General features: G+C 40.5%; 1 protein-coding gene across 19 annotated transcripts in view; it reads right to left on the bottom strand.

Moving 5' to 3' along the window:
- The window catches only part of AGAP1 (ArfGAP with GTPase domain, ankyrin repeat and PH domain 1), a 370539-nt gene that overhangs the window by 99847 nt on the left and 252234 nt on the right, over positions 1-18458 (bottom strand). For 15 of the 19 annotated variants that reach the window (XM_065069196.1, XM_065069193.1, XM_065069192.1 and 12 more), the window contains one exon: positions 14508-14669. The exons of the other annotated variants lie outside the window; for them this stretch is intronic. In XM_065069196.1, the coding sequence (XP_064925268.1) occupies positions 14508-14669 (162 nt within the window). The remainder of the gene's footprint in view (positions 1-14507; positions 14670-18458) is intronic. 19 annotated transcript variants of the gene reach the window in all.

Raw genomic sequence — 18458 nt, forward strand, 5'->3', positions numbered from 1 at the left:
CTCCGTGTCTGGTAGCAACAACTGACACTTCGGCAACCAAACCCCTTAATCTACCAAGAGAGGGGGTATTAAAAAAAAAAACCAATCACTCTGCTGTTAGAGCAGTGATTTTTCTCTGTAGGTGCATGACATATGGGATAAGACAATGATTCTGCTTCTTCAAGTCTGACACTTGTTTGCTAGAAGTTACAAAACAAACAAAAAAGAGCCGATGTAGCTTTTATTCCAGAAAGCAAGTCCCATGCCTGCCTCTCTCCTAGATGCATTTTGTAATTATTGTCATAAGAGAAGTTCCTTTCGATTACAACAAATTCTAGCAGGAGAAATGAAAGGTGGACGGGAAGAAGTGTGTTGTCTACAGCTACAACTGAGAATTATGAGACAGAACATTAAACGTAAATAAGAAACCAACCAATTCTTCTCAGAAGGTTCTCAAGGGCTGTGCTGTTGTACTGTGCTTTACTTGCCATTTGAGACACTTACATTTGATATCCTCTCGCAGTATTATACTATGTTTGCAAAAACCTAACATTCTACAAAAGTGCCATTTCTTATATCTTTAAAGTTTTGTTATCTGAAAGTTGCACGCACTCCAGAAATGGATCTCAGACAACTCCATTTGTGCCATTTAAGGATATTATGAGAGCTCTCCTGGATTTGAAAAGGGTAGGAAATCCAGTTCAAACCCAGCCTGTGCTTCCTCTGTGCCCCTGGAACAGGATGGGGCTGACCTGCATCCCAAACCCCCAAGCATCTGCTCAGAGCGTACCCAAGGTTTGGATTAAGCCATTTCCCCTTCATCGATTGCAGAGCCTGCACAGCAGAGCTGCAGCGAAATGCAACACAGAAATCAAGGAGGCGAAGGAAATGAGGGACAATAAGCAGATATGAGTGCCCAGGCCCGGGTAAAAGGGCTGGGGGTGCAAAATCATGAAGAAAAGAGGCAACATATAAGGTACGGGAATAGCACAGCACAAAGGCTGAGATACAAAAATCCGAGCGTGGAGCTTCATCTTTGGCCCATGGCTCCTATTCTCTCTCATACACACAGAACCCCCTCTCCTGTGTAACCATCTGCAGCGGAAACATGGATATTCTGACCTCTTCTATCTCCGTGTCTTTGATTTATTTCATATTTTTGTCAAATCACCTATTTACAAGAACTTGAAACAAACTCAACAGGTGACGCTATTCTCCACAGACCAAAGTCGAGCTTGATCTGGTTTACATTTTTCTTGCATCTTCTTGTTAAAATTTTCCAACAGGCTTTCAAAGTGAAATTAGACTTTTTTGTCAAGCCCAGCTCCCCAATGCAGCCTTATTCTCAAATGGCTGGAGATTGATTAATTTGGGTTTTTGATTTGTTGAAGTGACAAGAAGTCAGATGTTACAAAAGCAGGACTGGTGAATGGGATCAATTAAAGAGCAGAAGCAGCAACACAATTAATAGCACCAGGTTCAAGGGGAAAAAGAAAGTGCTGATGACAAAAACAACAGCAACAGCTCTGACTGCAGCAGGAATCTTTGCCACAACCCAAGGAAGGCTGAATCCAAAGAGGGTGTTTCAGAACTTCTACTGTGCCATTAGTGTTGAAATGAAATAAGGCAAAGATGTCGGTAGCTGGTGGACTGAATAATAAAAAAATAGCTGGACACTTTCATCTTCTACACGTGTTTTAAATAGAGGCGAAAAAAGCAATCCTTTTATTTAAACAGGGGAAGCAATAGATTAAACCATCTGTAGTTGTATTTCAGACCCATTTCCCTGAGCTGAGATTTTTCTGGCTGTGAAATCCAATGCTCAACAGCTTCCCTTTACAGCTATTACCATGAATGTTCTATCAGGTTCTTTATATTCCTCCTCTGCCTCAAACCGAAGTTAAAGGGATGCTGCAATTGCACAATGAGTGCAGAAGGCTGGAGTCAGGCACGGATGTACAGGACTGACATTAAAATCCTGTCAAAACTGCAGCTTGGTAGAAGTCTGTGGATGATGATAAACACTCGTGAGTGGGGGAGAAGGGGTGGCACAAGATTACAGCCTACAGTAAAAAAAAAAAAAAGGCAAATATTTTAAACGTGCACAGAGTTCATACTTTTGGCAGGAATTAGGTGCACCCGGTCATCCTTTAGCTGAATTCAGCTTGGACACTCAAGCTATCGAGGGCTTAAATTAACCTGCTGCACTGAACCAAATTAAAAGGAAGCTCTGAGCAGAACTGGGGGATGGAGATGAAAGAGCCTCAGGAGTATTCTCTTTCCACGGCATCTACCATTTTTCCAGCCTTGTGCCTAGAGCCTGTAAATCACAAAGCTATCCTGTCATGTACAGAAAGACCCTCTGAATGCCCAAGTTCCTGCCTCCTTCCCTCTAACAGCAATTTCAATTAAATAAGAAAAACAAAGCTTCCTTCTTGACAAAAAGATATCTCCTGGTTTTGGAGGGTATGGCTTTTGATGGGTGGTAGCATGCCCCAAGCAGAATAGACCCGAAGGCATGTTTGGCATGACAGGATCGTTTCCACTCGGCAGCCTAATAAGCCTTTTTGTGACAAGCGAGGGACATCATCCACAGACTTGTGAGAGAACATCAGCCTCGTGACAGTAAGGCACAGATATCGGAAAGACTGGCTTCAATCATTTCGGAGACAGTAAGACCCTTGTTACAATCTCCCTTATCTAAAGGAAAGTCAAAGTTACCTCTAGCTCATTTCCTACCAATACGCAATGTCTGGCCAGCGTAAAGGAAGCATGAAAGCAAAAATGCAATATAGCATTAAAAACAAACCAACCAACAACAACCACCTCCAAACAAACACAGAAGTACATTGCTCACTACATTTTCCCTCCTAAAGAGCAATGTATTACAGTGCTTGCAAAACACCACCCCGCTCCCTTGCAATTGAAGTATTGCTAGCAAGAAAAGAAGCAACCGTACCCTGTTAAATCCTTTTCACATCCATCTTAGGACATAAGCTCCTTGTATCGCAGACGAATTTACCATCTGACACACGGAGAGGAAACATCTATTCCCAACTGACCCTCCTGTGTTGCCAAAATGGTGCCAAGCATCAGCAGTAAAGACGAACTGTATTTCAGAGGACCAGTAAGCCTCAGCACGTGAACTGGGAAGGAGATGCTAATTTCTCCTCTGCACATCTTGCCTAAAGCAGGTTTAGGTCAGGGCAGAGATATTATAAACTACTCCCCGAGTTAACACAGTTTGTTAATTTATCTTATCCCCCATTACACAGATGCATCTTTGCATTTGCCTCCTCTGTACTGTGTGCTGAACATGCCCTGTGGAAAGACCACGTGTGACAAGTTGTTTGAACACGTAAGGACAACAATCTCTTTCTGAGATGCAAGTCTTTAGATGTTGCAGGATGCCACCACATCTCAAGGCAAACTAACTTCATGGCTTCTGCTAAATGGATCTTCAGTCTAGATGCATAAGGGATATCTTTAATTCTCCTGGCACAGCGTTTTCACTGCACAGCATCAGATCTGTTGAGAAGATGCGAGTCTTACATGGTGTCACCCTGAATTGCTACAAACTGGGTGTTACGATGCTATGGGCGTTGCTTCTCCTGGCCATCAACTGCATACAAAATGGGAAAGTGTGTGATTTTACAAATGACAGCTAGTTATGGGATTAATTTCAGGTAACTAGTTCTTAGCCATCCCATGAGGGAGAAAAAGGATGTATGGATGGTCCTGTTGAAGACAAACTATACTGGTTGTGGAATGGTTTCAGGGCTGTATCTCTGGGTTCAATTCCAGCTCAAGTTTTGGCTAGCCTGTTTGCCATTTTTGAAGCTAGGTAGATAACCAGACACCTCAAGCATAGTTACCAACCATGCCATGCTAGACCTAGCAAACCCATCTAGACAATCTCAAGTAATGGTGAGTTGCAGAAAAAGAAACACTTGGAGCATGACTAAAAGAACACATCTTGGATGAGCAAACTACACCATGATCAAGTACATACAACATTGCGTGACAAATACTATTTTATACCCTTGGTCAAAATTATATACATAATAAATTCATCTCAATTATAGAGACAGGGGTCAGAGCTCCACCCTGATCTAACAATCAGCATTGTCTTCTAAAAATATATATATATAATGTAACAACATTTTGCTTTGAAATAAAACCTTGAGGTCTCAAGGCACTTGGAAAATAATGAACCCATGCCTTACTGACTCATTTCCTACTAAAATATTTACCCTGTATTTCAAGATAGGCAAAATAAGACAGAAAGGAAGAACTGACTCTCTTCAAAGAAACTCTCAGAGCCAGGAAGAGCCACGTCTCGTCTCTACTCTTGTACTTTAACCTTCAGTCTGTATAACCTGTGGATAACTTCAAGCATCAAACCCACTCACTGGTAATTGAGAAGAGTTGAGGAAACTTTCCACTGTCAGTCACAAGACTCCAGTGACAAGCCCTAATATCAGGGTTTTGGAAGAAGTCAAGAGACTTTCGTTATCAATATTTCACAACTAAAGCTGTATAGCAAACAGGAAGTTAACGGCATCATGCTAAGTAGGAAAAGGATAAGGCTTTCCTGGTAACATATGTCACAGGCACCAGCATCAGAAAGGAAAAGAAATAATGGAAGCAACAGCAAAGACGCTCTTAGTCAAAGGCAAAACCAAACATTTTCCTACTGCAGAAATCTATAGCTGAAAAGTAAAGCTCTTAACATAAAGCTACATCTTTGCTGCCTTTTGTATGTGTTAGATGACATAAACATAATTGACAGACTTTAAAAGAGAATTAAAATTTAGTCAAGTACACTTTCTAGCTCTCACCAGCTCTTCTGAAGGTTTAGATAACACAAGTCAGGGCCCTTCTTTTTCTCTCCCAAAAACCAAACATCAGAAGAGCCACTTGCCTAGAGTGCCTTGTAAACTGGATACTCGTCATCGCCCCGGACCATGGGTGGCACACACGATCGCTGAATTAAGGGGTGATATCAACTGTAACAAATGACGGGCCAAGACTTGAAAGGAGCAGCTTTTCCACCTGCAGGAAGGCCAGGTCTCCGCGCTCCAGCTGCCCCCCAACAATCAGCAGGTTGTGAAGGAGTCGCGTATCAGATTTAACACAGAGGCTTCTTTCACTCCTTGAACTGTATACGCTGTGAGAAGCTTTGAAGTGTTGGATTCCATAGGTAACGTATACACAACATCCCTGTACCCCATGCTCTGTGATCTGGACTGGAAAGAAACCGAGCCCGCCAACAGGCATGCTTGATCAGACAACCGCTCTCATGTTAATTGCAACAGAAACTTCATTAAGCCGGAGAAAAAAATAGAAGCATCGTGTGTTTCTTGCTCATGCTTTGTCCAGATTCTGGCAAAACAAAGCAGGGTGCTTCTGGACATGTATTAAGCAAGAAATCAAATTATTCCAAGCATCTATTTGAGCTACGAACGTATGGACATAAAAATAAGACATTCTAAAATAGGGAATTACTCCAATGGTAGCTATACATTAACTTTCTCAACTTCATGTTTAAAATTCATCTAAACTTTACCTAAATTCAACGTTTATATTATGATTATATACATTTAGATAAGAAGATTAAGAAAAATAAAAGTGTACTGATCTGGGAAGCTTACTGATTCACTGCTTAAGTCTTACTTATCAGGTCCTTAAATATGGAATGCATTTGGCTTATTAAAATTTTAAGCCATATTATTTGAATTAGAAGTGTTTATCGTGTCACACTTTTCTCCTTCAGTACTGTATCTTTCCTGCATGTTTACTTGAGAATGTGTCTCTCATTTATATTATTCTCTGTAAACATGATTTTCATTTTCAAAGTTCATAAACTCCTGTAGGATATTGTGTGAATCCAGCTCATGTACTTATTTCCTTGCAATTATAATTTATCAAGGTACATCACTCCTGAGTGCATACAGGCATCCTCACATCAAATGTAGCTCCTTTGCTTTTAATGTAATAGCTAGTGCCACAGGATCCGTCCTTCTGTTGCTGCTGAACACAGTCGATTTGTTGATGTCTCAGCCGCGATTTAAGCAGTCTAAGAACACAGGTCACATTTATTTCTGAGACACTGGGGAAAACAATCTCAGCTGATCCTCTACCTCAAACTATCTGGTGACTGACCTGCCAAGAAACATCACAGCAAATCTCACTCCAAACTGCAAACATTTAAGATTAAAGCAATCTCGAACTACAAACATACAAAAAAAACACTTTTGAAAGATTAAACTACTTTTTTATACAAATGAGATTACAGGATGGCCTTCCTGATGAAGAATTCACTTCGTACAGGGGCGCACCTTCAATATTAACCCTTCCATTCTGACAGATGCTAATAGAGAAACAGAGAACAGAATATATTTTACAGACTTCTAAGTGCTGTACCTGTCAAATGTCAAGTGTCTGAGCTGCAGAGAACCAGCTTGCAGCTGAAGTTAAACAAGGAGACAGCAGTGGAGGTATAGAGATATATATATATATATTTTAAAACACAACCTGAAGTTAAAAGTGCCACCTGTTTCTAGTGACATCAGTGCCGGTATCTACTTTCCTTACTCGATAAGTACTGACTTTCCATGATGGTTAAATACCACCAGCCGTGTTCAGCAGCACGCTGACCCTGTGCCTGAATGGTCAGGAACGGGGAGTGTTCCCAGACACGAGCTTGGAGACCTGATGAAGAGAACATTCACTGTTCTCACTATCCTGTCATGCTAAAGTTCATGCTCCATAATAAAAATAAACTGCTTTCGTTTGAATTTGTTTGTTTTTTTCCTCCTCGTGAGCGGGGACAAACGGAGGTGTGACAACCAAACCCAGCTACAGGCAGAAAAAGCACTGATTTATTGAACATTTCTAGACAATCAAGTCAGATTAATCAACATCAGTAACTAGAAAAAAGATCTTTTTTTCCCCTCTTATAAGGAACATGCCATACGCTTTCCTATTTTAGTTTTAATTTTACACAAAACTAAAAGCGAAATATGCATTTAAGCATCCATAAGCAAACACTGGCAAAAACCAAAGCTTTATAGTTCCACTCAAAAAGTTAATTTAGTTACATAAACAATTTACTGACAGACATTTGGCACTTCAGGCTGTGAACAAGATTAAGATGAGCATGAGGTTGCCAATGTCAAATTATCCGAAAATGAAAACTCACATTTCTTGCTATTTTGTAACCAAGTGCAGGATTTAATTGGTGTATGCAATAATTCTCTATATTTTAATCGGAGGGAGCCAAAGAGTAGAAAGAAGATGATCTTAAACAAGAAAAGCAGATGGGTTTCTGGAGAACTGCAGAATTGTAAAAATCTATATAATATAGCTCAGGATTTAAACAGCAGGACGAAGGAAACAGAGAAGTATTTAGCTGAAACCAAACAAAGTTGTGCAGAAATGCCCATGTACCCCATACCCTCTTAAACCAGCATCAAGACGCAGCCTAGTTTAAGTCTCAAAGGTTGATTCGTGCCATCTCCCTGCCCAGCCATGGACACAGAAAACAAAGAACCGCTTTCATGTCTTTCATTCTTATAACTCTTCACGAAGAAAGGCGTTTCCTGATTGATGCGAAGTCCAGTGGGGCCAAACAGCAATGGCTCAGCTCCAGTTTGGTGTTCACTGAGCTGCAATTCACAGACTGGGTGACCTGGTTTAAAGGCATACTGGGACCAGTAAGCAAGCCAGCAGTGTCTGAACCCATTCTGCACACAGGTAGAAGACTGCAGAGGTTTTGTCCCTTGATTACTTTTTCAGCATGGCACATTGGGCAGAATTTTGGGAACACCTCACAGTGCTCTTCATCTGTGTGATAGGGCAGGTTTTTCCCATCATTTTGGTAGCAAACACACACCCAGAGAACACAAAGTGCCTGTATTTTGTGAAACTGGTATGAACCTGCCCAAGAAAGGTAATCTTAAAGTTTCCCATTCAGTTGAGATTCTTATGGTCTACAAAACATTGGGTCCTACTGCTTCTGGATGCTAACATATTCCTAAAAAAACACAGGCAGAAAGCATCATTTATTTTGACACTCTGAAATCATTTCCAGAAGATTTATCCTTATGCTGACATCATTTGGGAGGAAAAAAATCTCAGAGAAAAGACAAATGGGACATCTGCCCACATCTCAGAAGTATCATGTTTCTTCTCTCCATCTTCCTTCAAGCCCAGGTAGGGCAGAGGCAATGTGACACTTTCCTTACTAATGCTCAAGCTTCCAGACAATAAGATTTCCTTGCTGACCGTCTCTTTCTAGCCGAGCACTGAAGCGATATGGCTTCCTCCTGCTTTAGAAATTTATAGAAAACAGTCTAAAACACCACAGCTTCTAGGGTCTTACTTAAATATCAGCCAGCCTTCGGTATCCTCCTCTACATCATGGAAAAATGCAGTGGAAAAATGACAAGTAACACAACTACAAGAATAATGTAGCAGAACAGCCAGCTGCAAATGTCTTGTTTCCTTGAGAGCATCTCTTCGTCACTTACTTCACGGTGAGGATCCAATCCCTAACATTCGGTGATTCCGTGATCCAGGAGGAGATATGGAATGCTCAGGAGATATGGAATTCTCAGAGACGGTGAAATTTGCACAAGTGAAAACTGCTGAAATTATGGTCTAAATGAGGTGGTGTTAGCAGATTACTTGGGCAATTTGGCAAATTTCATTAATTATAAAAATACAACAAGGATGCTCCTGTCCTCTTTCTCGAGAAAGAGGAACAGCAAGTCATGAATTTCTTTGAAATCAAGGATGAAGTTTGAGACCAAATGATTACTATAAAGAACTTATTTGTCACCCCACGCACAGCAACTGCTCTGCCCTGCATGCCTTACATGATTCTGGGGAACCACAGGTTGCAAAACTGCATCTCCCACTGTATAAATTAAAATCAATCTGAAATGTGAAGTGCTGCAGGGTAGTTCTTGCCAGGCATTATTAGCCACAAGGAAGGCACTACAGCAATTCTGAGAAAATACCAGTTTCCTATTCCCTTTCTTGACCGAGTAAAGGAATAGACACTACATCATTGGGAGTCCCGCTACCTGGAACATTGTTGCATAGAATTTTCTAGTATTTCTGGTTGACTGGACTACTTCAGGTAAGAGCTTGTCAAGGATGTCAACTAAATTTTAATACTGGAAGTCTGAGTATGCAACCTCATGCTGAAAGGGAATAATTTTCCAGAAATTGCTAAGAAGTGGTACTTCATAAGCCAAGTTTCCTCGAGGTATGTTAGGCTGTTTAGCAAGCAAAGGCAATAACAAGTTGTTGTTAGCAGAGTTTACCCTGCTGAACTGACAAAGTTTCCCTCTGGAAGTATCTGCCAGAAGCAATTTGTCTATAGATCACAGAAGGGTATGAATGTTCTATTTTCCTTCTTATTCTTAAAGACAATGTAAACTACTTGCACATATACCGTCTAATACATGGCAAATTTTATAATACCAAATATCGAGCACTGCAGGAAACCCCAGAGCAGATCTAAAGTAGCTAGAAAAAAACAAAGGAGAAGATGACCTACTATTTGCTTTTCAGTCATGATTTCATTCTTTAAAAATGAAAAAAAAAAGCTCTTCCAACCTAAACCATCCACATACACTTAACGCAAATTCTGAAATTCTATAAATCTATTTGAAATTATATATCCTTGTCAAGAACTTGCCTATTGAATTCCAACAACTCTAAATGTCTTCTGGTTCAATTTTGAAATGAAAGTGTTATGACTGTCAGAAGCAAGTTGAACCATTTTCTTTCTCAACGTATAGCAGAAGACTCCATCATTTAATCAGTCCAAGGGCTTACAATCAGAAAAGTAAGGCAAGTTGCAAGGTCTGCATTAATATAAACACTCCAATGACCTCTCATACCCCATGGCACAGTGAGAACTCAATTTTACATTAATAAACCCTAACACCAAGCTGTTAGAAACTCAAAAGACACCAGGTATTACATCTAACATAAATTACAGCCGAGATCAAATGGCCCGTACAAGCAATTGCACAGTGATAAAGCCTAAGTGGATGATATTTAAACAGATATTTGATTTACTGCAGAATTTTATATCATGCTAGAATTCAAATGACAATTTACAAGTCCAGGGGAAAGAAATCCCTGTCCCATGCAAACTACTGTTTGCAGCACTCTTTCAGAAGAGCTTAATATTGCAACTTGAAGGAAGAAATTCTTCCCTCTGATAGTCCCAGGAAACAGCCTCAGAAGCCAAGCTATAAAACCTGACATTTAGAAGAGAACAAATGAGCTACTTCTTCATCCCCAGGAAGAAAATAACATCCTCAGTCTTCTGTGAGTTAAGTTGCATGAACCTAATTTTTGCAATACAGCTGGCTGTGGTTTCTTCCATCAAAAAGATAAAACCCTCTGATGCTAAGTTTGAGAATTCGTCTCTCCAGTCAGCTCTTTAAAGATGTACAAACTGCAACGCTTGCAGGACGGCACCATCTCTCATTAATGGCATTAATAGCTAAGAAAATTTGCAGAAGAAAAATAATACAAGAAATAAACTGAGAGCCAAATTTGCAGAGTAGTAATCGTGCAGATGCACATTCCTGAACCAAACTTCAACACCTGAACAGGTTACAAATGGCTCCTCTGAGACCAGACAACCCTTTTATTCCTGAGCAGTGAGCAACTACAGATAATTCTGGGTGAAAAAAACAATCCATCACGGAAAAGATTTATCAAAGAAAAAAAAATCGCAGGCTTCCGATGCGATCCAGGAAAATCTCTCAGCCAATAGTTGCAGCAGCAGTAATTGTTCTAAATCTATCAATAAAGCTAAACTGCTCCTTCATTGACTGCAAACACCAATTTCTTTCATGGAGGATTATAAACTGATGTTCGTGGTCTCTCCACCACCATTAGGGTGAGAAACAGTTTAAACTACATCAGAATCTGACAAGTAGATCAATTCTGGGTCCATAAAGAATCTACACAAGAGGTTCCTGGACAGGGATTTACTGCCCCCAGTTTTTATTCTCTCTTGCTGCTAAAATTACTTCTGTCAAGTACTTACAAGAGTAAGAAAAAAATAGTAAAACGAATTAATTTTTCATGTGCTGCTGGAACAGTCTTTTTAAATTTCTGAGTTTTTAAGGCAAATATGTTACTGCATTTAGAATTATGCTGAACAGCAGGTGGTATTTAGCTAAATAGTGAGCCAGTCACACGATCCGCTCACTATCAAGCAGACAGCAATTTGAAACACTGAACTAAGCTGTCTAGATTTTCTCTGAGGGCAGTCACAAGCTTCATGTTGCCAGTGCCAAATTATATTAGACATTTAATTTTAAACCTCAGGTAGTTAAATGTAAAACCTTACAACAGTAATAGTCATAAAGCAGTGGGGCATTCCATTTCAGAGAATGGATTTTTCTATTTTTCCCCTTTAATTTAACCAGCACCTCCTGTTTTGTGGCTCTGCCCACTACAAAGTAATTTATCTAATTAGGAGATGTTCACAGCTGCTTGAAAGACAGAAGCCCCAGGAAACCAAAGGTCTGGTTTGGAAGACTTTGAAAAGTTCTCCAGAGCCACACAAAGTATTAATTTAATGTGGAAAAAAAGGTGCAGAGAAAAATTGAATCCCAATATGTTATTTTGTCTACAATAAAACCATGTGACAATAAGCAGGCATATTCTCCAGTACCTTGGCATTTGAATTCCAAAAGATGCTTAGCTTCTCACCATACCTGCTGCTTTCACAGTATTATCTTTTTATGACTAAAATTCAAAAATCCTTTAATGGAGAAAAGACCCTCTGAAATTAAAAAGGGTTTTTCATGCGTCAAGGACACATCTATGAGCTTACCTAAAGATGATACACTAATAGCAATGAATTATTCTTGAGGTTTTGTAGCAGTTTCATCGCAATACTTCTGTTTCTGCTGACCCTTAGTTGCCCAAAACTCACCACTAGTCCAATTTTCACCACATATTTTAAAAAAGCAACTTTTCATTTAAAAATTAGAACCTCTGCAAGAAATTATTCAAGTCAGGCTTATACAGGAGTGCCAACCAGTCATCTGCATTTTTTGAATAATATTTCATGGATAATTCTAGCTGTCATCTCTTTTGATCCAGAAGTAATCGCATATGAACGTCAAGTCAGAAAAAGGTACCACACGTACTTGGAGTAAAGAGCTTGTGTAGAAAAAAAAAAGGCTCCCTTCACCAGTAATTTAAAACTAGCTGAAGCTCAGCATCAGGAGCAAAAGGCAAGTCCAGCAAGTATCTCCAAAGTAGAAACAGCATTACAAAGTAAAGGGGAAGAGGTAGGAATTTAGGTTATATTTCTACTTTTCCATGTATTAACTCATTGCCACTTTTATTCTGCTGTTTGAAGAGTTTTTTCTACTGCAGCCTGAGTTGTCACATCTGGCACCAAGGAGCAAGAGGATGGCACCTGCTCACCCATCTGTAGGTATGTCAGGTGTCAAGGACCAGAGACGACACCTTGGTTTTCACTTGCCTCCTTCCTACTGCAACATACAATATTCTCCAACTTTTCTTTGAAGAGCTACAGTACAAAAAAAGGGCACAAAAAGCTGGAACTTTGGTATAACCTTTTAAAAGGAAAGTAGAATTAGGATGGATTAAAATGATGAAGTAGCTCAGGAAAAGGAGAGAGAAATATGTGGCCTTAACTGTGAAACCAGTTTAGTCTAAAGAAATCTGTGCAGTGCAATACTAAATGCCCTAAAGATTAATCAGTTTTCAAAGGAGCGGGTGAGTTGGGTGGACACAAAAGAGAGCAGCGCTGAAGCATTTTATCATGCTGCTTAGCCACATCTCTGGCTGTCACCAAGGCTGAAATACAGGGTGCTTGCTTTAGAAAACTCTTGGTGAAAATCTGTACTGTTTTGATACAAATACTATGGTCCTGAAGGTGCTGCCCACAAGTTCAGAGCTCCAAAAACGTATTTGCTTCAGCAACTATGAACTTGAGGGCTAATGCCACTCAGAGACAAGGTGACCACGATTTTAGACCCTCCTTTCTCATAAGGTGGCACTGAAAAGCTGTCCAAAGCTCCTTAAAAGCCCAGAGAGTATCAGAGCTACACTCAGATTCAAACCTTATACAGATAAGAACATATATGGGTCATGTGAAATATTTTTCATACTCCTATAATTCTCACTATTTTAGGGATAGCCATCAGAAACAGCTTTCCTCCACCCTTCTCCTACCCTATTCACATTTCTCCCTGTTATCCATATTTTCAATTTCTCCTCAGTTCATTCTTCTCTTTCACACACGCATCGCCTTTTCTCCTCTGTTTCATGAGCTTTCCATGGTTTCTCCAACAGCCTGTTAAAGCCCATGCTCCTGGACATGTGTGCTTCACTGCTATGAACCATCTCAATAGAAACACCTGCACCCCAGCCCACCCACTACAGTTGCTCCAAGGATGCTCTCATCTGCATAGACAGCAGGTCAGCCATAGGTAAACAACATGATATCTCTGTCCTTCCCTGGCACTCTGTTGAGGCCAGATGCACCATTTTGTTACCAAATCACAGAATCACAGAATGTCAGGGATTGGAAGGGACCTCAAAAGCTCATCCAGTCCAATCCACCTGCCGGAGCAGGAACACCCAGATGAGGTTACACAGGAAGGTGTCCAGGCAGGTTTTGAATGTCTCCAGAGTAGGAGACTCCACAACCCCCCTGGGCAGCCTGTTCCAGTGTCTGTTACCCTCAATGAGAAGTTGTTTCTTCTCAAATTTAAGTGGAACCTCTTGTGTTCCAGTTTGTACCCATTGCCTCTTGTCTTATCATTGGTTGTCACCGAGAAGAGCCTGGACCCACCCTCGTGACGCTCACCCTTTATATATTTGTAAACATTAATAAGGTCACACCTCAGTCTCCTCTTTTCCAAACTAAAGAGCCCAGCTCCCTCAGCCTTTCCTCTACTCCCTTCAGCATCTTTGTTGCCCCCAAATACCATGGATCCTCTTTAAAAACAACCACCCTTGTCTCACTGTTACAGTCTAATCATTGCAGAACACCATTTGAAAGAGTGTTTGCTCCTGTTAAACGCTCCACAGAGGAAACAATACGACTATGCCACAGTGTGCATACATCAAAGAGAGAGCACAGCACAGACAGGACATGCCGATGAAAAGATCTGGAGGACCATTTACTGTCAATACCTACCACACAAGAGTAAGGAAATAATAATATCAAGTGAATAACCTACATTACGTACCTGAAATTAAAATTAAGCAGTACTATAATTACATTAGCTATTCCTGCTGAAAAAGTATTTTATTGACCTGTTCTCTTTTATCTAATTTCTCCTTTTTCTCTCAGATGCTGAAAGTTCGGCTTCCCACAGAGCATCTGGGTGAACGTCAGGATGTATTTTCTTGTTTCGTTTTTTCCTCTTTTTAAAAAAGCAAACCACCAAATTCCCCCTTCACCCCAAAGCAGATGACCCCCCCAGCTCCAGGTTTCTTACCACTGCTAATGCCAGAGTTTGCAATGACTGTTGCCTCACTCCACTGATCTGCACTGGAGACCGAGTAGGAGCGCTGATGCATACCGTCCGGGCGGCTGTTGAAGGAGACTAGACTGATGCCACTTGCCATCTGAGACACAGATGTGCTAGTAGTCACGTTCCCTAGACATAAATGGAAAACAAATTGTGTCAATAGAGAAGACAAAAATCGATTTGCATGAGGATGGATGGGTGCGTCTTAACAGAGCAGAAAAAGAGATTACTTAACCAACACAAAATCCAGCACGGCCCTCCCTGAAACTCTGAAGACAACGGTCCTATGACCACCTCGGGACACCACAGACTTCAGCAGCCCGCTCAAATCCAGCTATCTAACAAAAGCACCTGAATTTTTTAAGATTTCACCTCATTCTGTTCATCTATCTTCTGGAAAAGACAAACTTCCACAACCCTGCCACCAGTCATATTTTGTGGAGGTTCTCCACTTGTCACAGGTAGGACATGAAAGACAGTCTGTGCACAGAAAATAACATTTATTCCCAAAAACCTGTTTACACAAGCAACTGAGATGAGACAACTAAGCCAACTTAAAGAGTTTCAAACAATCTACCTCTGAAGAACATCTCACATAAGTATGTCCTCCAAGTGAAGCCAGGAACACAGTGATGGGAATTAAATAACTACCAGCATTGTGAGATGAAGCAAAAAAAAACGTATTCCTTTTTTAATCTTAAAACAATATTGTGACACAAAGCACACAATAGAAGCCTATTCCACTGACTGCAAATACCATTCCCATTTCTCATCCTGCAGCAATACACCTTCACAACTCTAACTGAAGGCCTACAACACAAAAGGTGAGATAGAAAGAACAGCCTTTACTCAGTCTAGCACTAGAAACAATTCTAGTATTTTCATGACTGGCGAGGTCTAGGACAATAAAATGCTGGGACGTGTGCGCAAGGAGAAGCAATAGGGACACGTTTCTCACCATAATACAGGAGAAGTGTGATCTGGTTGAAAAAATCTTAAGAGTCTTAACAATTAAAGCCTTTCCAGAAACTGAGGTTTCCAGTAGTCTTACTCACAACTTGATATGGGCCAAAGGCTGCTCTAAGATTTTGGCTTCTCAGCACATTTTACTCCATTCCTATTATAACACAGGACTTGCATATTATAAAAACACTTATGTTTTACAATGCTCGTTTCATTCCTCATGGCAGGTTCCCTAAAGGTACACCACAGGTCTTCTATGGATTTAAGAATACTCTTTAAAAACACAGGTAAATGGAAAGAAACAGACGCAATTTTATGAAATACCCTAACACTTCGCATTTCCATTGCACCTTCTACTGATGAGTTCAGAAAAATTAATGAATTAATTTTCAATGCTCCTGTGAGGTTGTTAATTATCTGCTATCATTTCCCCCATTTTTCAGAGGTTAAATGACCCAGGGCCACAAAGGAAGATTGTGGCAGACTTGAAAATAAAACCCAGATCTCCTGACTCCCAGTTCTATCATTATGTCTTTTCCCAGAGCAGCCTTTGGGAAGACAGCAGAGCTTAGTGAACTACTTTGTGTTTATTAGAGTTGGCATAATTGTCCCTTTCTCTTGTCTCCTTTCCCAAGACTAAATCACATCTTTAGTCCTTAACACAGATACATCACTACAGCATCTGTCCACCTGAGTCTTAAATGCACTTACTCAGTCTCAAGAACTTTTGTGTGGCAGTTATCTGCTTTGTAGACATTAAATACATACAGAAAAACTCATTTGCTCAATTATGCAAAGTCTAACACGGATTTTGGAAACAAGTTGGGACTTTCCAAGGCAGTGCTTTAGCTACTGGCACGTAATTCCTCTCTAACCACCTTCCCTGGACAACTCTTTCATCCAGAGGAATTCGATAATCAGAGCATCATCTGCCAAACTGTTGAAAACACTTATGCCTCCAGCAAGTGGTTCTCTTCAGGATACCGTGTGCTTGACCCCATCAACTGAGAGCAATTTGCTAATGCGAGTATTTTAGCACTTTCTAAAGCCAACTTCCAAAGAAATGTTCAGCAAAGATATCACGTCTACAGAAGTGAATGTGCAAAGCAGAGGATGAAATTATAGCTCAGTATCTGAAAGTCACAATAGAAAACGGAAACACTAGCTGACAGTACCTATATTTTGAGGTCTCTTCAAAGAAATATGTCTTTCCAAATGAACTTCTGTGATGCCGCTGATGCTCACTTTGAAATAACCATTTCCTCCAGTTTTCACAACCCAGGAAGAGTATGAACATTAACAAATTATTTTCATGATAAACCAAAACCAAAGGAGTGGCTGACATGAATGGCAGAGTTTGAGACCAAACGGACTCTAGAAACTTGAGATTTAGGCCAACATTAACACCATATGGTTCAACTAGAGTCCTAACCTCTGCTCCTGAGGCAGAACCACTGGTGTAGCAGCAGAGGTTGGGCACCTGTTGGTTGGGGAGCAGCACTGCTATGAAGGACTTAAGAGTCAACAACAGATGCCAGAACATGTGTTAACACTGCACTCAACACAAACCACAAGCTGGGCACACGATGGGCATCTGAAACAACATACTTAATTCCGGGGGCCCCCCTTCAAAAGGACTGTCGGGAAATAGGAAAAGAGCCAGGAAAGAACTGCCAAGACAGTAAAAGGTCTTTGCTTTTGCTGTAGTGCCTTTTTGGGCATCTTTAGACTATTACTGGTGAATGGTTTTGGAAACAACTTATTTTTTCACAAGCATCTACCCTGCCAGACTCAAGAGCAATGCCACAAAAACACGCTTTTAGCCTGTGGTCATCTTTCACACTGCACCCAGTAAAATGGGAAGGTACATGTAATGAATTCCTGCAAGAGCATCTTGGTAACAAAGATCACGAAGGAGAAAAACTGGTATGTGAAAGCTGAGATGGAGAATTCCCTAGGTATCATGGGAAAGTGGAAACAATTACTGGATATCTTTGCCTGGATGACACATCCCCATTAGTCCGTGCTGGGTGGCTGAGTTGCAGAGAGCAGCAATATTTGTACATCGACATCTTCCACCTAGTACAGAAATTTCTGAGCAGAAGTGCCCAGTCACTTTCTAACCATGATGCAAAAGTGTAACATTAAAAAGATAATATAAAGACTTCTACATCATCCTGTGAGCACCAAAAGCTTTACTTTCACCTGAATGTCATTTTACAGAACTCCACACCCCACATTATGACATTAACCTGTTGAGGGAGTGATTTATTCTGCAAACCAAATAAGAATTTTTCTTTCACTTAACATTTCTGAAAGGTATGGGCTGCTAGCAAGAAATAGGTGCCAAGTCCCATAATGTAATACTTTTCTGATCAATGATGCAACCCAACTCAGCACCATCTTTTCTATTGCCATAGTCTGATAATGCTGCTACCTGCAACCCATGCGATAACATCTATTCAAGGTTAAATTCCATTTTGTTCATGTGCTGTAAGCTTTTAACAATATATCAGACCACGCAAGACAGAATCCATGGGTAGATTCAGAAGGGCTGGACTACAGAATGCAGAGTGTGACCTTTCCTCTCCCCTTCCTGAATGTCTCCAGCTCTAGCATAAAATTGTTACTTACAACCTTATTTAAAAATCATTATTTCCCAATCCATTGCTAATTTTTCCACTTCTTAGTCTAATCGCAGCATGCCCAGGACATGTATTCCACCACCCCCGTAGGCACTAATGCTGTCACACCAAAACAAGGACTACTGGAAGTCAACTGCTGCACAAAGCTTCTACAAAACAACTCTACATGGGTTTTTTTCCCCTTCTACACTAGGAAAAGCCCAATCTAGACCTTTCACAAAGCAATTGTCCTTTATTTTTGCTCAAGGATAAAGCCTCAACAGCAGAAATCACCTCAGGCTTTTAGCAGACAAGCAAGAGACAGTGAAAA

This window comes from Columba livia, chromosome 7, assembly GCF_036013475.1.
Source record: "Columba livia isolate bColLiv1 breed racing homer chromosome 7, bColLiv1.pat.W.v2, whole genome shotgun sequence".
Lineage (NCBI taxonomy): Eukaryota > Metazoa > Chordata > Aves > Columbiformes > Columbidae > Columba > Columba livia.